This window comes from Vanellus vanellus, assembly GCF_965231255.1.
Source record: "Vanellus vanellus genome assembly, chromosome: 15".
NCBI lineage: Eukaryota > Metazoa > Chordata > Aves > Charadriiformes > Charadriidae > Vanellus > Vanellus vanellus.
In genome coordinates this window covers 620,992-645,251 of record NC_138920.1, presented here as the reverse complement: position 1 = coordinate 645,251, position 24,260 = coordinate 620,992, and the positions used below count along the sequence as shown (strand labels likewise).

At 40.0% G+C, this 24,260-nt stretch overlaps 1 protein-coding gene across 1 annotated transcript in view; it reads left to right on the top strand.

Moving 5' to 3' along the window:
- Positions 1–24,260, top strand: part of PHF20 (PHD finger protein 20) — a 66,375-nt gene that overhangs the window by 24,461 nt on the left and 17,654 nt on the right. The window contains exons 10-14 of the mRNA XM_082491352.1: positions 4,367–4,645; positions 13,526–13,705; positions 17,034–17,132; positions 19,068–19,229; positions 21,577–21,746. Coding sequence (XP_082347478.1) covers positions 4,367–4,645; positions 13,526–13,705; positions 17,034–17,132; positions 19,068–19,229; positions 21,577–21,746 — 890 coding nt within the window. The remainder of the gene's footprint in view (positions 1–4,366; positions 4,646–13,525; positions 13,706–17,033; positions 17,133–19,067; positions 19,230–21,576; positions 21,747–24,260) is intronic.

The window sequence follows — 24,260 nt, the reverse complement described above, 5'->3', positions numbered from 1 at the left end:
TCAGGGATTCCATTTGCCTTATACTTACCACGTGTTTTTCTAATTTTGTCACTTTTAGCTCTGGGTTTCAGTTAAGGAGAAGCATAATATCTTTGCATCCAGTTTGAGAGAGCAGCTGTGTATCCTGCAGCTTACCTAGGTGGGCTTTGATTCCTTCAAGGTAGTGTAAAAGCTGTCATTTTAAGCCTAACCATACAGTATGTAAAGACGTCCGCCCTGCTTTGCTCACTTACTTCTTACAGCTAGACACCGTGATCGGGACCCAGTGTTTCTGTTACACCTCAAGGTGCGGGTGAAGCCCATGCGCCCACCCAGCTGCCGGCCCCCTCTAAAGGTACGCGCGGTTGGCACAGGAGGGCACTGCACTTTGCGTTTGCACCGGCGTTTTGTGCAGTGCAGGCTTCCCAGTTTTACCCTACAAATTTAATGGCAGCACAGGGAGAAAATGAGGAGTTGGAGGATCATATGAAATGCTATCTTGAGTAGTTCTTGCATCGTCAAGTAATGCTTCAGGCTCAAAAAAAAAAAAAAATCACAACTTTGTAAATATGTAATGACCTGTGATTATTGGTGCTGTTTGTATTTATTACACCAAGCTTCTACTTGAGTGGATTCCGAACACACTGGAAATGCTTGGATGCTGTCCTTACCTAAAGTAGTTTGAGTAGAGCGATTAGGCAAGGTGTTCTTTGTTTCACAGCTGAGATCTTGAAAGACACGTGTTTGAAAATAAGGGAAGAAACATAATTTGGGTGCTAAAATGATGAACTGCAACACTTCTGGTAAGCTCAAGAAAAACAACATGATTTCAGAAGAAATAAGACCAAAGAAATATGTGGTTAATGAGTAAGCAAGCCAAAGCACAGTGTAAAAAGCGTTAGCTTGAGAAAGGCAATGGTAACAAACGAATAATCTTGAAAATAATAGAGATGGAAGCACCAGAGAACATCTTGTAAAGAGACTCCATGTGTTTAGTTTAACAGCAGATAAAGGAATAATTTGGTCTTCTCTTAGTATTTCTGTGGAGACCAGGAAATAGAGACTGAAAGTCTCATCAGTTTAACAGAGCGTTGCGTGTGAAGATATAATGGCTAGAAACTGCAGCAAGGCCAGCTTTAATTGGGGGAAAATGCTAAGTGTTATGTACAGCATTGGCTTTCTGGGATAGCTTACTGGTGCGTTGCAGAAGATGCAACAGGATGGCAGACCTTCAGTCACGATGCTGTGCTGCTGCCAAGCGTTCCTGTCCCAGCAGGAGTCAATTCAAACAAAGAATTGGTGTGTGTTGAGGGGGAGTATCTCTGGTGGACTCAGAAATGTCACATGGTGACATTGTACTGTAAACTTGCTGCTGAACGTGGCCGTGGTGTGAACCTCGGATAATACAGCACAACGAGAAGTGAGACATTGCTGACTTGAATGCTGAAGGGATGTTTTCTTTCTCTGTAGTTGAAGGAGACACTGTTGTTTGACCTTGAGTCTCTCCGCTTAATATTGTAATGGCTACTTGAATGCCAGGTGAGGAGTTCTAATTTTGGTTATAAACATGGAAGGAATAGTAGGTGGTAGGTCTGTCGTTAACTTTCCTCTGCACCCAGAGAAAACACCCGCTAAGCTCCTCTGAAAAGGCAAGTGCCTGAAAACCTGAAGCTAATGCAGCAAAACTTTGACTCCGTAGAAACCAGTTTTAGTACCACGCGTTGTGAGCAAAAATTGTAAATATGGGTAAAGCTGGAAGCTGCCCAGTGTGGATGTTGGTGTAACGCGTGGGCTTCAGAGCGCTGGGCTGGGAGCTCAGGCTCCACAGAGGCTCTCCTGGGGGGGGGTTGGGCATCAGCTTCCTGCTGTGCCCTGGCAGCGCCGAGGTCTGTTGTGTTACTTGTAGAGAAGGAAGATGCCCCCAAATGTGGTGGTGATGGTAATAATTTAAGCTTTGTTTCAAACTGTGTGGGATTGTCTGTGTTTTTTAGTACTTTTGGATAGATTCCTTTTGCACATTGCAGTAAGGGTTTTTTGTCTGCTTTCTTTCCCCTTACCCCGTGTTTTTGTTATCTCTGTTTCTAAACTTCAGCTAACATGATCCTGTGCTCCTCTTCTAACTTGTAGCTGATCAATTAGAAGCCATTCCCTGTATCTTCTCCAGAATTTGTCCATCTCAATGGAAGGGAAGTGCTCTGAGCTTGGATACAGGGCCTCATCGTGACAGTTGTGTGATGGTATAAGTTTCCCTTGTCGTCTTTGTAATATTTTATTTGGCTAAATCTTCAGACCCCATTACCCCCTTCTGCTGCAGTTAAGTTTTCCCATCTTCATGTTAGTTATTAAATAGAAGCAAGTTCTCTTTCATTGTCCCGAGTGCTGGTTTTTAGCTTTACAGTCAGAGAGCCTTTCTGCACTAGCTTTCACTAAACCCACAGGCCACGTCACCGACTGTTCCTGCCGTGTTTTTTCATTCTTTATGAATGCAGCTTTTGATAGTGTACAGTATATTTTGATTTTGGTGTTGGCAAACCATCTCATTCTGCTAGTGTGATCCAGTTGTTTGCCTTTGTTGCAATCTTATTACCATAATTGCTTGAAGCAGCGTCCCTGTCAGCATGTTCTTAATATGGCTATACCAATATGTCTTTCTCTTTCTCCTTGTCATTGTCTTTGCAAAACACCCAAAAGCAGTGTCTTCGTTTCTACTGTTTTCTTCTCAAAACTAACTGAATATTCTTTTAACTAGTCTGTGTACATGACTACTTAATCCTTCCCTGTATATCAGCCTCCATAGTACCATTACTTGTTTTTTTGCTATGAATGACTTCAAGTTTAGTTTCTTTGTCTTAACGCATTACATAAAAATTGAGTGTGTTTCAGATACAGCTATCTGGGATGCTTTTCTTCACTATGATATAACCTTTACGTATGCAGCTCAGTAACGCTCACCATTTTTGTTGCTATGTGCTAAAAACTTCTGAACGAGCTGTCCTGCGTTCTGACACCAAGCTGGTGTTGACACTACCTTTGACACTCCCATTCAATGCATTCCTGCATATGTGCGCTTGCAGAAAGTCTTAGTCTTTCTGCACTTATTCTTGTTTGTAATGTTTTTGGGTCCTTTCGCGTTCCTTGTTTTCACCTACTACTAATATAACGTCTTAATTTTCATTCGTGTGCTGCATACCTTTAGTTTGGCATCACTGTTGCTAAGTTGAGGTCTTAGCTTTAAACATTTCTTCTTTCTTAATCCTCCAAGTTTGAAAATTCTTGTAAATGTGGAAATAGTATTTTAGTACTGGCAAGACAAATGGAAAAATTGTATTTGGAAGCTGTTTTGTAAAAATGACACCTCCTTTCCATTGTCTGCTAGTTGGGAAGGGTTTTTCAGATGCTATGTGCGTATTAGCGATGGACAGTTGCCTGGATCTCTCTATATCTGTGTGTTTCCAAATTTCTACCTCTGCTCTGTTGCATTGCGTACACGTACTGGTGACAGTATTTGATTTACTCTTAGTTCAAAATATTTCTTTTGTGTATTTCTTATCAAAAAGATGAATTCAAAGGTTCTGCAATGCTGGAAGAAGAAATAGGAATTTACCAGGTCAAGTTTAGGTGTATCCCTGGGGGTGCACAACAGTGCTCTGTAAAACAGATGCCTTAAAATGATTTTCCATTTGAGTCTGAAGACTTTCCTTGCTTTGTTTGAGAAACTAACTGTAGCTCATAGGGGACGCTTTGTAACAGATGCAAGCAAGTTTCCTTTTGCTTCCTTTCATTCTTTCCTTGTTGCTTGAATATCAAAATGAATTCCAATTTTACTTGAAAAATGTAGGTCTGACATACTGCTTCCGTTGTTCTTGGAAGAATCAGACTTGGGTGGTAGGAGAGGGCATCCAGAAAGCAGGTAGCAGATTAGTTACAAGCAAAGACGCAGAACTGTTTTCCTTGGAAATTGCTTTCACCAAAGATATGAACAGTTATAAGGAATTAAATAAATACTTGATAGAACATAATCCAGTGTTCTAAAATACACACTCTCTGTGTAATTTGGTCTTGTATCTATAGTAGCGCTCTATACAGCGATATTAGCGGTTGCGCAAGGGACTTGGGAAGCAAAATGTTGTTTTCTGACAATAACTCATTCATAAAAGCACTGATGTCATGACAACAGATTTTTAAGAGCACAGTAGGGCAAATTTTTGCCTTAAAAGCTATTGATCTTAAAGGCAGATGCGGCATTAAAATTTTATGTTTAGCATTTCATAGCTAACATGTTTGAATGCATGCCCATTTCTTAACTTTTTTTGTTGTTTTAAGTTTAGGAAACGGTTTGATAAATATAGCAAATGCATGGGGGAATTTATCTGTTTTGTTCTTCCAGTAACAAAACCTTGTAGGAGAGCAAACTTTCTTGCATCAAAAAAAGCTGCAACTGTTGATCAAGATCACAAGTTTAAATGCAAGTTCTTGGACTGTTCAAAATCCTTCCGCAAAGCCAAGTTATTGCATTATCACATGAAATACTTTCATGGAGTGGAGAAGGCTGCAGAATCACAGCAGAACCCCGTAAAAAGAAATATTCAAACCAGAGCTTCTTTGGCTTCTGAAAAAGCTAATCAAGAAAGGTCAAAAAGAGGACGGACCGCAGCTGGTTCATTGTGTAAGTATGTTGCTGATGTCTTCCTTTTTTTAAACAGCAGCAGGCAGGACGAGCAGGAAAGAGCAGAAATTGATTTTCTTTTGGGCCGAAGGAGTCTCTTTAGGGCTCCGTCTTAGTGTATTTCTTTGTGGAGAAGCAGCATAATACATGTAAACGTGTTTTAGAGATGATAAAACTGAAGAAACTCCCTCATCTAGAAATACAGATCATGTTCTGTAATGAGCTGACTATGCAGCTTCTCTTACTCCTTTGTAACAACTCACTTGAGTATTAAAATTCTGTTCTTCTTTCAAAACTACAATTCTCTGAGTTTCTGACTCTTCCCCCCCCCCCCCCACTTGACAAATATCTAAATAGTATTGTTCAAAGACTTTTGTCCATTTCTGTACTAAGGAAATAGTTTGGGTAACTCCAGTTCTCTCCCGTTTCTTATTTGGTCTTTACCTTGCATGGATGGTCTGACTTCAAGAATGTACTTGGGTAGAAACGCGGTACCAGTTGCTGCGGTATTTACCATTCTTGTTGCTGGACCTGTGGGGAAGAAAGGCGTAGTATTCAACAAATGCAATCGCTACAGCTGTACTTGAAAAATATCTTCATGCAACTGATAGATAGTGGAAAGGGGTAAAAACTTAATTGTTAGGAAAAAAATGTATGCTGAAGTTATAACTGCTTTGCAGTCTTCAGAAACACGGTAATTTCTGCTTCGCTGTCTCATTCTCTGAAGCGCCTTCTTCTTAGTGGCTTGCATAGTGTCAGAGTGGCAATCTAGGTCTAGTTGGGAACTGTAGTGTTGTTAGTAATATATCCAAACTTTGTTCTTGTGGACCGACTTCTCTTTGTACTGCAGGTCCGTAAAAATTGTTCTCTCTTCTGTCTTCTGATTGAGCCTGTTTTTTAAAATCCAGCTTCTCTTTGCTGAATTCCCTGGTGGTTTTTGTCTAAGTCTTGCAATTTGTTCACTGAGCTCTACAGCTCACTACAGCAGAATGCATCTAGCCTTTCTTTGCTCAGTGTCTGCTTTTCCTAATGTGTCTGGTAAACGTTTTTTTTTTTTGTTTTGTTTTGGTTTGGTTTTTTTTTTTTTTTTTCATTTGAGGTGCTACTGCCTGTTCCTAACAAGATAATATAACATACCGCTACTACATGTAAACTTCTGTAACTTTAAATAATGCAAAGGCGTAAGATTTAATTAGGTGGAGGAAGATTTTTCCTTAAATGTGTTAGGATGTGCCAGCTTGTGTGTATTATACTTTGCATGCAGCTTCACTGAAAGGGAAGTATTGCCTGTGCAAACACACCTGAGACGAGCGCTTTGTGAAGAACGGCCGCTAACAACCGCACAGGGATCAACACAGGCTTCTTGCATGCCATCTGCTTTCCCACGAACAGACTTCTATTCTGCTTCTTGTAACTGCATAATTATTTCGGTTTGAGAAGTTTGTTTTCCTGTGATTGTCTTGAATGAACTGACTAGTGACTCAGGATCGTGACCCTTTCGTTTATCCTTTCCCCCAAGTGCACGCAGTTGGTTTGACGTCAGCATCTTGACTGCGCTGGCAGGTAATTCTTTAGGGTGTTGAGTTGTAACTGTATTTGCTTACTTTAAGCCCCCACCCCTTTCACACATTTGCGGATGGATACTTTTAACCCGGATTGCTTCAATGATGTGCTTCATAGCATATCCCTGCAAGTAGCCCCTGGCTTGTGCTGACGGCTTTTGAACAGTGCATCAGGGTGGAAGGCAGACTGTAAAGTTTTCAAGTCACCTTCACTGTCAAAGCCTGCTATTGTGGAGCTACAGTAAGGTTTTTCTTGATGAGGAAAAGTAGTGTCATCATATATCAGTTATATCATATGTCTGATACTAAGTGCCATTTGGTTTTTCACTCAATGTGTTCTTAATTCTTCTAATTTTTCTTGTGGGGGTACCACACATTCTAAAGCAACTTTAATGGGGTTTATGAGCTCATACTGTTGCATTTGGTGTTCTGTTCTCCTGTCTTTTTGCAAGCATCTCTTCTGTTCCTGATGGCATGTATAGGAAGACAGCCTGCTAAGCAAGACTTTCTCCATGTCTACTGAACGCTTTAATGTCACCTTTTTAAAGGCTTTTCAGGATGTACTGCTTAGTGAGAGTGAAGGTTTTTGAATACATAATTAAGTACATGGTGGATTTACTTTTCGTCTTTACAATCCTTTTGTGAGCAAAAATATTCCTGTACAAAGTGCATATATTTAAATCATTTTACCTTTTGGTACAAATGTCCTTTTCTTTTCATATATTTTTGCTATATTAGATAGGTTTTAGTGCTTAAGAAAAGGTGTCGATTTCCAACAGATAAGACTTTAGAAATCATGAGTCTTGTTATTCCATAAGCTTGGAGATACTCTTGCTTTAGAAGCTTTATCCAACTTAAGTCCTTATCTCACAAGTTTTGTTTTGGAGTTCTGGGGTTCCTTACTGTTTCTGCTACACATTAACATAAATAAATGGTGGGGATTGACTGTTGGCTAGATTTTAAGTGAAAATACTTATTGTTCCTAAAGCTCTACAAAATTACACAATATTCAGAAAAGTAGCAAAACCTTTTCCTTGAAGTGCCTAAACTTAAAATTTCAACACATAGAAGATGGATGTAAGTGGTCTTCAATGACCGTGTTGTGGGATGCAGGAAAGAAACAATTTGAGTATAATTACTTTGCACTGAAGTGGAAACTCTGAAATTTTGACACCTGAAATGTAAATTGTGCCACTTGGCATTGACCTCAAAACTTGAGTGAGCTGGAAAGGTTACTGTGGAACTGGTTTGTCCTGTCTCTCCCTTTTTCCTAAGAAGGATTTTTACCTTTGCAGTGTCAAATTTGGCAGATCTCTCTAAATTCTGTAGTGGCACTTTGTTGAACAGAGGGGAAGGAACTACCATTCTCTAGCTTGTATTTTAGGTATGCCTTACTACTCTGAACAGAGCGATGCAGGCTACTGGGTGCATTCAGGCGATACTACTTCCATTTATCAGGAAATATTAGCAGATCGTTATGATGAAACAACTCTTCCCTCAGTCCCATGTTATAATACTTACCTCTGTGAGTATTGCTGCTATTTGGTCTTTACTGAAAGAATTGTCCTTATAAAGAATAAGGCAGTTGATTTTGTGTCCCCCTGGAATATAGGCGATGCAGGCATTTCTGCCCTCAGCTCTTAATTGTATTGCACCTCTACAAGTGCATTATAGAGCCACCTGCAGCCCTTCTGTTGAAGAGGAGAATCAAGACTTGCGCAAAACATACGTGGATGTGTAAACGTAAAACACGCTTTTTGTGCCCAGGCTGCAGATGGCTTCTCAAAGTCTTGTCTTGCAGGAGAGAGCTGCTTAAGATTTTGACAGCTCAAATTGAGATGTTCTATCAAATTTACCACTTGGAAACTGAATGTGGTGTAGTATCTGTTAAAATTCTTGGCAGTTACTTGTTGATTGCTGTAATAAAAAAGGAGTAGAACCACATTCCATGTTCATATGCGTTAACCTTTCTTTGTGGTCCCTTCTCTTCCTCTGCGCAATCACTTAGTTTACTGTTGGAGTCTGTCATCCCATACTGTGACTTGTGCCCTACACTTACTGTAAACAGCTTCTTCTGAAGGTGCCGGTTTTCTTTCTGATATATCTATCTGTCCATGTTATTTTATGTGAAGTGCCTGCAAAAGGTTATTTTTAATAAATTTTGTTGTTTGCTGGCCTAGATCGCTCCAAGGGCACGAGACGTGGAATAGCTTCATTTCATTGTTTGTACCTACAAGCTTATAACTTGGACGTCTGAAGTGTGTCTCTTTCTTGACTGTGAGTCTTTCTGAATTGGTGGCTTTCGTTTTTGTTTTTTTTTTTTTTTTTAGTAACATCTTTTCATTTGGAGCTTCAACAAAATTTAATTCATGCCCTTGTTGAACAATTTTTCTGAAATCTGAAAGTTAACTTGTGCCAGGCTTCAGTGCTTGCGCGGCTGATGCGCCTCACCTCAGACCTTGAAGAAGCTCTATGCTTGATAGGTACTGAGGATTTGTGAGGAAATTCTAACCTTCTTAGATGTGAAAAAGTAGGGGAGTTGATAGGTGTGTGCGAGGAAATGCCATCAAAACTTTCACTAAGGTGGCGGGTGTACTCTTACTGCTCTTAATCACCACTTAGTAGTGCTGACAGAGTTGAAACTGCCCACAGCACGACTGTCGTGCTTCCAGGGACTTCGTCAGTTGATACCCTTACACTCCTAGGACGTAGCTCAGCTCCCCTGAGGAGTTTTGTTCTATTAGAAGTTAAACCTGGTTTTGAGATTTTTAAGAATACCGTGCAGTATTAGGCCACAGTTTGGGTATGTGGGTGTATAATGGCAGCCTCAGTCCAGCAAGCTGCTGCCGGTCTTGGCTCTGCTGGTCTCCATGCCATGAGGAAGAAAAGAAGGCACCAGACCTGCAATTAGTAGTTCAGAGGCTGTAGAAAATCTGTCCTACTGAGGAGTCTATAAAAGGTACTTAAAGAAAAACCATGTATTTTGTCAGTAGGTTTAAATTTTCGTGTGTGACCTTGTTGTTAGAAAATACCGCCTACTCAAAGTTAGGCATTGACACAATGTACTGTAACTAAGAGTCTTAACGCCAGGAGTACGCATAAAGAAAAAAGGGGTCTCGTCTTTGTGTTGCTGATGGGATCCTAACCGTGTGTGTATAGCTTAAAACATCTGAGGCATCCAGTTGTCAACTGGTGGCTGTCAATACATGAACCTCTGGCACGTGGCTGAGTGATTTTCAGGGTGATCCTTTGCAGGGTTTCCTGTTTCCGCCGAGTATTGGCTGGTGGATGCCCCTTTGCTAGGCGGTGGAATGTGCACGAGTGACCTGCAGACCCAGGGTTTCTTGTTGGAGTAGGTGAAGGTTTGCATTAACACCCTCTGTGTTCTGCACAATTCCCGATCATCTTTGGCTTATCTTGAGAATCCTTCATTTAGTTGATGAAGGATGGCTGTGTGAAGTGCTCTAGCTGTAAGCCAAGATGATAGGTGGTCTTTCAGTTCTTGAAAGTATCAGTGGATATTCTCAGCAAATGGTCTTAGGGCTGTGGATGGTGAATATTGTCTGATTGCCAATCAGACTGAACTGTCAATTCGGTCTTTTTGCTTTCTGTGAAGGTTGAATTATCTTCTTAACTGGAGTCTGACCTGTTTTGTATTCCGTTGGACAGAAAGCTTTTGTCTTCTCTGTCCCTGAGTCTTGACATGCTTAAGTATAAGTTCTCTCAAGACTGTCCTTACCGTTTCTGCCATGGTTGAGGTGGTTTCATAGCTCAGGTCTGTATTCATTAGTTTCTAAGACCCTACACTGCTGCTGGATCAGCTCTTAATATGGAAGACAATACTTCTTCCAGGCTCAGAGAAGAGAGGCCTGAAGAACTCTATGGAAGAAGGTTGTGGGCAGTTAATAAGCAAGCCTCCATCTCCAGTGTTTTATGAACACATCTCCTGTTCCTCTTGGTGGTATTTAGCATCATCTGAGCTAGAAATTAATCTGCTGGTATTTAATTCCAACAACACTGTTGAAGAACAGTGAAACTGTTCACTGCCCCAGATGTCAGGAGGGCTTTTGTGGTGTATTTGTAGAGAATTGTGTAATTCTAATGATGATCAAAGATATTCTGGATCACAGAGGTATTAAAGTGTACTAATATCTATTTTTATTTTTGTTTGAGTTGGTCATCGTTAGGAATGTGTGGAAGTTGTAGCTTAGATGCCACCACTGTCACAGCTCGGGATATCTCTATAAGACAAGTGCAGGTGTCTGCATGGGACCTGCATAGACAGCTTTAGGAAATGTGTAGGAGTGTCCCATGCACCCTAATGGGAGTCTCCGAGCTTGGTCCTCCTGCTCGCTACAGTCTCGCAGTACAGTCGTCTTGTTGCCTGGCAGTCTCAGTAGAGTGCTTACACGGACGAGTGACTTAAAAGAGAAGTTAGTTATGACACTAATAAAAGTTGCAGGTGTTGTCTATGTAAATACAGTGTATTGTGCCCTCTGGGTTGGCCTTTCTTGAAACTGGAAATCAGGAGGTCCTGTGGTTGGGAGAGGAGTAGGAAGCCTTCTGGAGAATGATGGTTGGCTCGGGGAGTCGGGAGGATGAAAGTGGCACGCTCTGCAGGTGGTGCTAACAAAGAAGGTGTGACCATGGGGAAGGTGCAAGTTTTAAAGGCATGTGCCTAAATAAAAGTTCTCTGTTGTGATTGGTTATGGTAAGTAATTGTTCTTTATTCTTTTGGGAGTCATTTTGTAGATGGGCCTGTCTGAATTATACTTGAAAATGTATTGAGGGAAAACGGAACACTAAATGTGGAAGGCTTACAAGTTTGGGTCTTCATGGCACAAGTTTTAACGTTTACTTTTCCAAAAGTTTAGAATAACTTCCTGGCTTTTTAATCTCATCTTCTTCTGAAATTTAGTCTCAACTCCTAAAATATATTTCAGAGTGCTCAAATATCTCATAGACCCTCTAAACTTTTCTATCAATGGAGCAAAAGGGGTTTCAAAACTGTTTGTAACCATTTTTTGTCAATTTTTGAAGAAAAATACTCCATCATACACTGGATGTACCCTTGAACTCCCCCGAGACAATGTTACTGGTGGCTGAAAAGTCTTACGGAAATGTATTAACCTTTAAGTGGCATAAGAGATGTGACATATTCTTGGCAAAAATCTCCTTAAACTTCAGTATTGCAAAGCTGAAAAAAACTAATGGACACGGAATTCCACCAAGAGTCTGTGTGGACAAATCTTAGCCCACAGGAACACCAGATACCTTCGGCTCTTTGAAAGACTGGTGGGATTAAGGTGGCCACAGGGTTTTTCAAATGTTAATTCATGAAATGGAGTTGAGCTGTTGGGAGAGGGGAGGGGTTTGTATAGATTTTTATATTGGGATTTTGGGGTTCCTGGAGGAGGTGGTCTGTAAATATTTTTGAAGCTTAATGCAGAAAGGTAGGCTTTGGGAAAGCTCAAGAAAGGCTTTTTTACATGACTTCTCACCCTGTGCTGCTATAAACAGTTTGCATTTCAGAAAGTTTGTTATGACACTAGTGTTCCCAAACAGATTATGAAGTACCTTAATCTTACTTTTCAGCAAATGTGTACCATGGGAAAAAGTTTTGGCTGTCTGAACTGATGATGTCTTGTTCAACCCACTAATCACGGAAGTCCTCAGATGAGCGAATTCCTAAAAAAAAAATAGACTTGTATTTAAAAAAACAAACAAACCAACAGAAACAAACTGAAATACCTACCACAACCCATAAACAAAGCAACAAAAATCCTTCTTTATACTTATTCCTGCAAGAGAAGTTAGTCCTGTTGAAAATGGAAGGCCATACATACACTGCAGTATCTTATCAAGGAGTGTTTTCTGGCTTTGATAATTCTTCATGGACAAAACATGCTACTTTCTACAGTCTCATAGATCTTGAGGTAAATAAGCATCCAGGGAAAGGCAGCAGTGAGTTACCTGACTGGACAGAAAGTACCTTTGAGACAGTCTTGTGTGGAAATTTGGGGTTTAGTTTAATATCGGTCTTCTCTTTTGCCTATGAAGCACTATGGCAGGTGACTAGAAGGTAACCATTTGGTTACAGAAATAGTTACGAATGGCTCCTATTCTTTTTTTTCTTTAAGTTCTAATGCAAGCTCAGAGGGAGAGACCAGGGAAAAAGTTGTCTGATGGCCTTCAGATTTCTGGATCTTGGAGTTTCTTTTGCCTGAAGACATCTGCTTGATTCTGAAAGCTCCATGATGACATGTCTTAATGTGCCTTGTTACAGCTTCAACTTGAAACGTTGGTCAGGGCAGAGTACTTGATACCATTTCTTCTCTGAAGTATATTCTCTTGGACTCTTTTCCTTCTGTTTTTCAGTCATTTTTGGGGACTGCTTACGATTAAGTTAGAGGTGTCCAAGTGAAAATCTTACATGTAAGTCTGCAGACAAGAAGGAAGTTGTGTTCTGTGTCCACTCAACTCTTCAAATGCTTATGATGATAGAATTGGATGTTCTTGATGAAAGTCAGCAAGGTGTCAGCTCAGTGCTGCTGGGTCTCATTGACCAAGATACTTGATGTCATACTCCAAAATTGTGATGTACTTGTCTCAGTCTGGCTGTCCTGCATGCCATGAGGCCTTAGCTTTTATCAGCTTCACCTCCCTTTTCCCACGTCCAGGAGTCTTTCAGTAGGAGTTGCTTGCTAGCTGTAGTTAGGAAGATAAGAACTATTTGACTTGACTTAAATAGTAAATGGAATCTCAGATGAAGCCATGTCTATCTCATGATTTTTATGAATTTTAGGTAGTGATTCTGAATTCTTGCATCTCGCCCTCAGTTGAAACACTGGTGTTTCAGTGGTATGTATTAAAAAATGCCCTTCCTTGGGTGTGTAGAGCTTCTCTATGCCACTTCTGTATGCCTCATGACAAAGCACGCTTTTGAGAACAAGCTGTGGTTCCTCCAGTTAAATCCACAGGCCCCTTACCCATATCTCTGCCAAACTGAACTGTTTCTCTTTGCATCTTTCTCCAAAGCTGCAGTATTTCTGGAAGAACAGATCTTTGGGGAAGGCATTTGCATCCACTGTTTCTTTTTTTGAAAAAAGCAAGCAAACCAACAAAAGCATAACAGGTTTTAGCATTTAATTCAGCTTCTGTTTAAAAGCTTTGCTGTGGTCCAGTTGCTAGGCTTGAGAGCTGAGCGGTGTGTCTGATCAGAAAAGCTCCACACGGACTGCCAGAACTGCTGCTGGTGAAGTGGAATCAGATTTTGAAAGTATTTAAAGCTTGGACTTCGTCTTTATTCTCTTTGTAGATGGTCCTCTACACATAGCCCTAAGGAGTACCCCATATAGAGATGAAAAAATAGAAAAGAGAAGAACTTCAACTCCTGTAAGTGCATTAAATAGTCATCGACATTCTGTTAGAGAACAAACCAAGAACCACATAGTGAGATCACTGCGGAAGCCTCAAGAAAAAAAAAGAGTTGAAAATGGTACGCCTTTTTGGTTTAACATGAAAAAGTTAAACTTGAAAAAGTTTTGGAAAAGTCTTTAAGTATTGTAAGGAACTGATAATTTTGATAGAAAGTGTTCTGCATACCTTCTCTTAGAGTTTAATTTTTTATGAATGTACAGTATAAAATGCAAGCAGTGTTTTTTTTTCACTGTTTCTTTGCAGTAGTTTCAAATGAAGATGTAATAGGGGATTTTACAAGTTTTCTTGCTATATGTATTGAGGTTTATTATTCCCAGTCAATGTGTAATATTTTCAAGATGTAAAATGGGCATGAAAATATTCTTGCTTATTTCTTGCTTGTTTGATATGTGTCTTAATTTTGTTAAACTCTTGGTTGCCCAAAGCATTAAATATTTTAAGTAATCCTGAACTAGTTGAGATACCTAAACTTAATAAAGAAAAAAAAAAAAGGGGGGGGGGGGGACGGGACAAGACAACCTCATCTTTTCTTCTTTATGTTTTGTATTTTTAATAGCATTTGACTGCTTCTGGTAGTCACTACTCCTTGCTACTAAACATCTCTGAACAACTTTACTTCACGACTTTGACTGTTCAGTGGTACAGTGTAAACCCTATTTATAATGGAATGCACTATAGTATGTATGGGTAACCGCCATGCAGAGGGACAGGGGTGTGTATGTATACATATACACATATATAAAAATAATACTTCTATTTAAATAGTTTTATATATAAAAATAATATATAATTGATTTCCAGCATACTTCTATATTTACTATGTCACCACTCTCTTTCAGATATATGGTCAGAATATGACTCACAGTGATGAGGAAAAACCAAAAAAATCTGTGCTTAGACTATTCTAGCTGTGACAGGTGATCTTTGTTCTAGAGACAGTCTGGAGAAGGTCCCCTTACTCGCCTGTCGCTGTACTGTTCCGTTGGTCAGAGCGGTCAGTCAGAAGTGAGCGCCTCTGTTTATTCTGGGGCATCCTTCGCTGCCTTTCCCTGTGGGAAGGTCTGACCACGATCTGATAGTGTCTCTTCGTGGGGCTGAGCCCGTGGGACGCTTCTTACTTGGGAGTGTGGCATGGAGAGATTAGAATAAACCTTCATAGTGGTGGTGGAGGATGTGACTGGGTACTCGGTCCCCGTTAGTCTCTGTGCCATTCAAGGAAATTGAGAAGGCTTAGGTCTTTTTATGTTTTTGCCAAAAAAAATCCTTTTTAAAAATGTAGTTGTTTTGTGATGCATTTTTAGGATTATATTGGGTGGCTTACCTTTCTCTTTGATCACGTGAATCTCTGAGGATGCTCCTAACCTAGGCAGCCTCCTTATCTGGTCTTTTTTTTTCAGTGAGAATTCACTGGACTTCAGAGTGCTTACAAGAAACGTGAGACAAAAGGATTCTTCAGTACAGGGTTTTTAGAAGGTGCCTTTTATAATACTCATTCTTTGCAGATTTTTTTAAAGAAAAAAATCCTGCAGTAACTGTGGTGTGCATTTAAGCAGATAGCTGTACACAGAAATTTGCAAATACGTGGACTTTTTCAGATTTTTAAATGACATACTGGCAAGCTCAAGGGGAAAAAGTGTGGGGGAAAAAGTGACAATTTTCTGTCATACTTATCACGGATATGTTGATAGTGACTGAAGTAGCATACTTTGCTCTCAGTATCCTAAAACAAATCAGACAATCTGACTGTGCAAATTTCAATTCCCAAATGAAACGATGCAAAATTTTCCTCCCTGCGTTGACCTCAGTTGCTCTCTTTTTGCCCTTCTGGAAAATGAAATGGCAGAGCTTACTCTTGTGCCCCTGTGTATGAGCAGGGAGAAGGAAATGGTACTGAATGACAAAGGAAAGCAAGAAGGAAGTTGGAAGCTCTGTGCTGAGACTTAAATATGAATCTTTTTTTTTTTTTTTTCTTTTTTTCCCCTCTCAACAAATGGTAATGGAGGGGGGATGGAGTTTTTTTATGCTGCCAGTCATATTGGCTTTGAAGGACGTGTAATTGGAATGGCAGGGTGCCATCAGGGCCAGCGGTTGATGTGGCTGCTGGCAATGCACAATTTTAGCAGCCATCACTAATGACATGCCAGAAGAGGAACATACGTGGCAAAGTTGCAGGAGATTTTCAAGGGCTAAGAGGATGGAGAGAGATAGAGCCGAAGACTCTCACGAGCAGGAGCCTAGTGGTCCTGCCTCCTGCATGCTCCTCGCAGCTGGTGAAACGGGACTGAGATTTCCAGTTTCTCAGAGTGAGCAGTTTGTGCCATAGATACGTCGCCTCAGACTGGGGCTCGGGGAGGTTACTGTTAGCACATACGAAAGAGGTTAACGCAATACACCGGCATTGCTGGTTTGTTTCATGAGTGGTTACAGACCGGCTGGGGTCCATAAATGTTTTGCGCAGAAGAAGCTATCTTACAGTACAGGGTGTCTTTTTCCAATATCAATAATGAGAAATTGAAATAGGTCTCTAAATGGGATGGTGAGTGGCTTAATCAGCTAAGCACGCTGAGAGCAGAGCCCTTTTGAGATGCAAAGCATCCTTCCGTAATAGATTTTATGATTCCACCTACAGTCTTGGCCGAGTAAGGATAATTTAATTTAAGGAACTGTATAAGTACCTAGAAATTCTGCTGCAGAGACCTAAGTATGAGAGACAGGAGTTATAAACAAATGCTATGTTATGGAAAGCAAGGGTTTCTGCACATTACCTTGCAGCGGGGTTGTAGTTCATGGCAAGTGCTTTGGAAACATGCTTTGAGGATCAACTTGATTAAAAGATATCACCCAATCATTCAAAAATTATGGTGGTTTTTTTATTCCCTTAAAAATAGGATGGAGAACAGATGGTGAGAAAATAGCAGTTAAAGCCAACTGAACCAGTTGTTACTCCATTTTCAATGAAAACAAAATCTTTGACTGAGGAACTGTATTAGAGTTTGGGGGTTTGCAGTTTTGTTCTTGTCAAACTTCTGTCACAATGCTACTGAAATGTTCAGCCATAATAATTTAGAAAATGGATATAACAAATCCCCCAGTATATTCTTTTTTAATAATCTCTGAAGCAGGTAAGTAGTAAATGGGCATTGGTGTGCAGTTGATTTCTCCCACATGCTATTGTAGTTTTGTTATGGGACAATCAAATTGGGACTTAAAACAGACCATTCCAATTATGAGAGCTGGGAATTCTTGCAAATAAGTTTTCTTGTTGTTTTTTACAGTGAACTGGCTCTGATTGTCCAAAGAAACTGTGGAGGTCTTTAAGAAAATTAATAAGTAGAATAACTGTGTATATAGCTTAAAAATTAAGTTGGAATGTTGTCTAATTTCAGCTGTTAAAGACCATGAGAAGAACAAAGAAAGAAAATCCAAAGACTATGGAAGGTCCACGTCAAAGAAAAAGAAAAAAAAGAAAAAGAGAACTCAGTCTGGTAAAGCTCTTTTTTCTGCAGTAGAGGAAAACAGCTTCATTATTTTGTCTTGCCTGTTACCCAGTTCCACGCTCTTAAGAGCGGGCGTTGCAGATTGGACTGCTTTCTTCATTAATCTCGTAGTTCTGATTTTTATTAAGTGGTTAATATTAAATTGTGATTGGAAAGATAATTTTTTTGCTGGTTGAGGTGCATTATTAATGCTGGATGACAGCTTATAGTAGTGCTTGTAACGGCACAGAATAATTCTAACTACAAAATGGATATAGGAGTCTTTCAGTCTGGCTTTTCATTAGCAAGTGTACTTGTATGCAAGTTTTACCCAGTGAATGAGGGTGCGGATCCCCTTGATTTGTTACCAAGTACCCCATGTACCAGATGTTCTCAGTTATATGAGTTAGTTTGGGGGCTCCCGTATGAATTGCGGAGTTTGGAAATGTTGTTGGGTCCTCTTTTCCTGCTGTTAACCTTGTTATTTCTTACATCCTCACTTAGTATGGGATTTCAGGGCCTGTGACAATAAGCTCTATTGAACCTGTTGCATCCTAATTTTTTTCCTAAAGGATTTATTTCCTCTCTTCTGGAGACATGAAGTAAAAGCCTGATATAAAGTCTATACTCATGCTGGGTCCCTCTCATGTCTTGTAACGTGCTGTTCCACCTGTATTAATAGGGTTGTAGTAGGAACATGTCTTCTCTGTTGATTTCATCTACAGAGGCTTGGGAATGCTTTCCTCGGGCCACTTTACACTTTGAACTTCATACGTGGGCCCAGGTGTCACAGGTGATCAGATTCTCCAGTTCTGAAAAATCACAATAGGTTCTGAAAGATTTCTCTAGTGAACTGTTTACAGATCAAGTGTGGCAGCTTTCTCAGCTCTTGATGGATGTCTAGGATCATTAATGCAGCACATCTCAATCTGGCACGCATAATTTGTTAAACTAGAGCTCCGTATGGAGTTGCTGAGACGGGGAAGAAATACCTTACCTTTTTGTTTGCTGCCATGAAGAAATAGGGCAAGCTGTCACGGGAGAGTAGAAGAAAGAACCACAGGCAGACTGACTCAGAGTTGTACTGAAACAAGTAATTTTAGTGAGTTTCCGATTATATGGTGCCGTCAAATGTAATGATAATATGCAAAGTATAATTTGTAAACTTACACAGTAGTTGCACAAATAGTACCCCCAAACTGCTTGTCCATCTACTGTTGGGTTTTAAAATGTTGCTTGCCTTTTTTTTGGTGTTACCCTTGTGGTTCTTCAGTCCAGGAGCTTTGAAGGTGTTCTCCAGATAACTGGTTGGAGGGTACTGCTTCTAACTGCAGACAGCCTCCACGTACACAGTTCAGGATGTGACAAATGGGTACTTTGCAGATTTCTAGGTGTTTTCTCCACGCATTCCTAACTGGGGCTTTTCTCTTCCACCCGTGCATCCTGTTCCATACGTACACTGGCAAAACAAGAGAAGAGATGCTTTCTGTCCGCTTTGCAGCCTGTGAGGTTAGGGAATGTGCGTAGCCCATGTGTGGGAGAGGTCTCCAGCTAGCAGTGCTTGTGTGCAAGTGCCTGTAATGTAAAAACACTTGTAGACATATTCACCCCGAAGAATAGTTAAGTTTAAGTAACCAGTCTTTTTAGCCTTTCTCACTTACGTCAGCAGTAAAGGATGACTAAGTTGTGTAAGTGTTTTTTTTTTTTTTTTTTTTTTTTTTTTTTTTCTCCTGGTTCAGGCAATAACAACTTTCTTGCCTCTGGAAAGCTTGCAAATCTTTCAGCAGCATAGTGAAGTCCTGGAACCCCGGCATATTGAAGTGGAAGCTGTCTCGGTGAATTATCCATGCATGCCCGTAGCAGACATGATCCTGGTATTTTTTTCCTCTGTCAACTTATCTTGACCACAGATTTCTAATAATAACACTTCTTACAATTTCACAGAATACTCTGGCAGTGAAGAAAACACAGATATCTCGCAGGAGCTTTCTCCTGAAAAATCAGTTGTCACAAAATGTCTTTCTTCAAATAAATCATCTGCCCACCCAAGCACACTGCTACACTGCTCTGACTCTGGACAGCACAGAGGAAAATCAAAAACAAATGGTAAGGTGACTCTCCTCTATGGTTTGCTGCTTCTGTCTTTCATTAGCAGTAAGTGTGTGAGCCGCGCCTAACACACACTAAAGCCAGTACTCATGATGTAGATTTGGCTGTTCTTATGCAGGACTGTGTGTTTCCTTTCCCCTGCCTGAAGTTGAACCAGTTCACTTGGAGAGCTCGATGTTGTTGCTTTTTGCTTTGACTTCTTAGTCTTAAGCAGTTTTCTGCTGAAGTCTTCCCCGTATTTCAGAACTCAAACTCATTTTGCACCTTTTTGCAGCACGTTATTAACTCTGTAACAACGATGCTTAGACTTCAGTATTTAAACTTTTCATATTTCCAAAGGTTTCCACAAAGTAATAACTCGTTCAGAGTTTAAAACTTGCACAGCATCTATTTTTTTAAAGCATGTGTGTTTTGTTTGAGACACCACTGGATGTGGTTATGTGTAGTTGTATAGACACAGTATGAGACATGGTTATAATGACTTTCTGAGCTTCATGATTAGAAGCTCTTGAGTAGCTATTTATTAGTGTCTTCGTAGTACTTCATAAACAGAGCTCATAAAAATGTGGCAGCTGTGTTCCAGATTTCAGAATTTTTAATATCTTGGGCCATCCTTGCTATTTACTGTCACAAGCTAGTACAATAAAGAAGGGAGACGTACATTTTGATCCTTCAGTTATTATTAAAGCTAACAAATTTGAAGGAAATAGGAAATGTATGACAGCTTGATTATGTACAGGAACCTCCAGTTCCTTATTGTACAGGTACACTGTTGGTGACCGTTTCTTTTTCTATTTTTTTTTTTTACACAACTGTTCTATTGTTTGGTCTTAGGTAAAAGGTAAAAATTAACTTTGGTTAATTCCATTATATACAGAAAAGAGGAAGCATTTAAAAACTACTGAAGCACAGATGGTGATAATGTCTTAAACCATGTTCTGCAAGTCTGATCAGTTGTGGGCTTGGAACATATTGACCATTGAACACACTGGCAGTTCAGCAACTTGGCCATCAGTTGCTCAGACTTATTTTGATCAGTTCATAGACGTTGAAAGGGGTGAAAAGCATTGGAAGCAGTTTTATTTCATCCTTTAAGCAATTGCTTTGCTGCTTTTTGCATCTGCAGAACTTGTACTAGCAATAAAAGCAGTGCCTAGATAGATGAGATCTGGTGTATGTGCTATTAACACCCTTGTGTAGAATGAAAGTGCAGTGAGCTTAACCTGTCGCTGCCAGAGTACTTAAGGAAAGAGTGTCCCATCTCAGAGGTGGAATAGACCTTTTAAACATGATCATTAACTAATGCATCAGATTCTCAGCCTCTTAAATTTGAGAACAGATGTTATTCCAAAGGTCTAGTTTATACCACGGACTGGTGGTTCTATCTACTTCTACAGTCTTGTTTTAGGGGTTAAGTGATCGAAATGGTTCTACCCAATATAAGTGAGACTTATATTGGGTATATATATATTTATATTGGGTGAGACAGTCTACTTAAGAGTGACTGAACTTTTACTGTCCACTTTCTTCCAGCTCATTACAGTATTTCCCAAATAATTGAAGTCCTTGTCTTGTCCCTCTGACCCTCCCATTCTATCCCCAAGGAAGCTGTAGACATTGCATTAATAGTATTGAGGTAAACACCTCAATTTAGCATGTTGTTCAATTAAAGATTTTCCTGGCAGTTTTTATTCAATCCAGAGATGCGTTAATGCTTTAAGTAGCGTGGGAGCATTCTTAAAGAATACCTTGGGCAGCGCACTGCCCCTGAACTGACAAAAGTGTCCTCAACAGGAGATGAAATGGAAATAGTCTCTTCTGAAGCAGGATTAAATTCTGTGTTAGACTCTGAATGTTTCTGTGACGGAGGCATTGCTTTGTGAGACTGAATGGTTTGTAAGGCAGAACCCGCTTATCTCTTTTTGGGAGCTCTACTCTGAAAGTACCAAGTCACAATTGTGTATGAATTGCAGAAACTAGTTTGAATCCTATTTGAATTTATAAATCTGGTGTTGTTTATTGTACTTACTTGTCTAAAGAGACTTTGTGCCTTTAGTTTGAGGCACTGTATGTTGAGAGTACAATTTTAATGACAGAAGCTGTTAAGTTGGAATGTTTTGAAGGAGCTATTAATGACAATATAAAATTCCATTATGTAGTAACCTTCAATAAACCTTACTGTTTATTGAAGGTTAGTACATAATGTAGTAACACTGTGATGTTCCTTAAATTACACGGTGAAGTCATACTTTTAGAAATGTATGTCTGTATACTTGGGATGAAATCTTGAGCATTATTTGGCCTTCTTAAAATCCTGAATAATTGCTAACTACTTTTTGTACAGAGGATGACACCCTGAGTGAGTCATCTATGGATAGTTTGCTTTGGAGTGATGATGACTGCAGTCAGGATGTTGATGTAACCACGAACCCTGACGAAGAAGTTGAAGAAAGTGATTTTGAGATTGTTCGGTGTGTTTGTGAAGTAAAAGAAGAAAATGACTTCATGATTCAGGTACGAAGTGCGTGGAGGGTGAATGCGCATTTCGGTGAATACAGTGGAAGGTGTCAGTAGAAAAACCATTGTAGAAATATGCACAGGTACGTTCTGTACATGAAATGAACTGTTGTTGTCCTCTGAAAACATATTTTTTTTTTTAAGGTAACCTGACAGGGTGAGCAGCTGATAAGATATGTAGAAAACTGCTTTTTGATACATTTTTGGTTTTAATCGGAAGAAAGTGGGGGAAGAGGGACAATTCTATACAAGCCATTAAGGGTTGGGTTGTCGCTTGTGGATTTGCATTTTGCTAAAAATTAGAACACTTCCTAGTTTTGGAGAATACGTTTATATTCAGTGGCTTTTTGTCTGGCTTTTTTGCTTCCCCTTAGTTCTGAGCATATTTAGAGCACTGCCATGAAGTTGTGGTACCCTTCCATTTCTCTGCCCCAGCAAGAAACTTGTTCAACTAGATAGGATGAACAAAAAAATCATTACTTGAGTCTTCTGTTTTGAAGCAAGAGTTGCATTCATCTGTTCTGCAGCTTCTTCTGTAGTTTGTAAATTCAGAGTTCTTAGTCTGCGTAAGGCCATCTGTCTGTTCTCCATATATGTACTCTTTCTGAACCAACTTTACAGAAAACTGTTTCCAGCTAGAGCAGTGTCTGTTATCCATCCCGCATAAAACTGTTGATAAAAGCCTCTTTGGAACTTCTGCTTCTTGAGATGTTTGTAAGTTATCAGGAAGCCATTCCCCACATAGCTGCTCTGAGCCATTCCACCTAGTTCCTATTCATTTCAAATAATTAAGTCAAACATATAAAAAAAAAAAAACCTATTTCAGCATTTTTTGCTCTAGTTCATTTTGCTGCTGCTTCTTACATGAGCTGCCTGGTCCCCTTTGGTAATTCCCCCGAAGTCTTAGAAGAAGCATATGCAGGGGCATAATGTGCATCATGTGCTTCAGCCAAAATCATGAGCTGTTCCTAGTTGCCCTTCTGAAGAAATCAGGTTTCAGTTTTTCTGTTTGGTTTTGTTCTTTAGGAGGCTCCCACTCTTCCTAGCTAGATACTGCTTTGCTTGTTGCGGGGCCTCAGTTCGAAGGGCGGTAGTATAGCTTGGCAGCTGCGCTCATTGCAAATTTTAAGGTAATTATTGCATTCTTTTGAGGAGGTGGTTTTATTTGTGAAAGGATATGGCATGACACTGACTTCAGAAATATTTTTCTGGCACGTGAAGCTCACCCCAATCTGCAGCTTTTGAATTCACTTTCCCAGGCATTCTGTTGCTAATTTTTGGGGAGGTTTGAATCTGACTTTATGGGACCCTGTGCCAGGGTAATTCCTGGTACGCTGCTGTGAACTAAATTTCTTTTTTGCTGTTTGGAACTAAGAGGAAAGACACAAACTGATCTGTACCACCTCACAGCTGCTGTTTATTTTTTGGTGGACTTTATTGCTTGAATGGGGGTAGAAACCTGTTACAGAGAAGAGGGGGTGCACTGGTTAAATTGTAGTGTGAAGAATTCTTGGCTTCTGCAGCAGGAGAGTTGAAACACCTTTTTTGCTCTGAACATCAACAACCTCATTTTAAAAATTAATAGGGCTAGCTAACGCAGAGGACGCTTGATTTTTTTTTTTTTTTTTTTTTTTTTTTTTGTCGTCAACAATCAAGTTTAACAGCTAACTTCAATGGGTAGTTTTCTTTAGCCTTCCATGCGGCTTTATGGAGATTTGCTCTGGAAGGTGGGATGCTTTTTCTCTTAGTGCCGAGTTCATTTTGATGCACACCTTTGTATTAGTGTTGGATCCTGACAACCCAGGGCAATAGATACCTTCTGCGTGAGTAGGAAAGGGTGCAGTGATGGGCAGTGGACAAAATTAGATATATAGCATCTGAGTGTATAGGAGGAAAAGGAGACTGACAGTTGGGAATAAAGGAGGCCGGCTGCCTTCTGAGGAGATGGCTCAATGAAAAACAGATATATTTCTGGCAAAAGTAGGCTCAAAAGTAGACTATGATTGCGGAATGCAGAGAACTGTCAGCTAGCTCACAACATAGTCTATGGACAGCTTTCACGTAAGGTTTCGTGGGCTGCTTCTGAGATCGGTTTTCTAGGTTGAACTAGTTTGGGGGCTTTTTGAGTCTGTTGCGAAGTTTTAAACAATTTAGCTGTGTTATAAAAGGATTGTCTAGGAGAGCGGGTTATTCTCTTCGGAAAAGAGATGCAGATTGACAGCGTGGCGAGTACCTGCATTCGTTACAGGGATTGAAGCAATAGGAATTGGGGAGCAAGGAGCTCGTAACAAGATTTTGGGGGGATAGGTTAGGCAGATGGTTTCCTCAAGATACCAGATGCTGTGCTCCCCACACCTTTTTGTCAGCCTGTAGTTTTTGGGAAAATCTTTTAGACAGCCTTCTGTTGTTGATGTAGAAATGCCTGAGTTAGCTCTTTAATTACAGAGCATTCACGCAAAGCAAAGATGCTGTGTTATACAACTGTGGAATTACGATGAGGAGAAACTTATT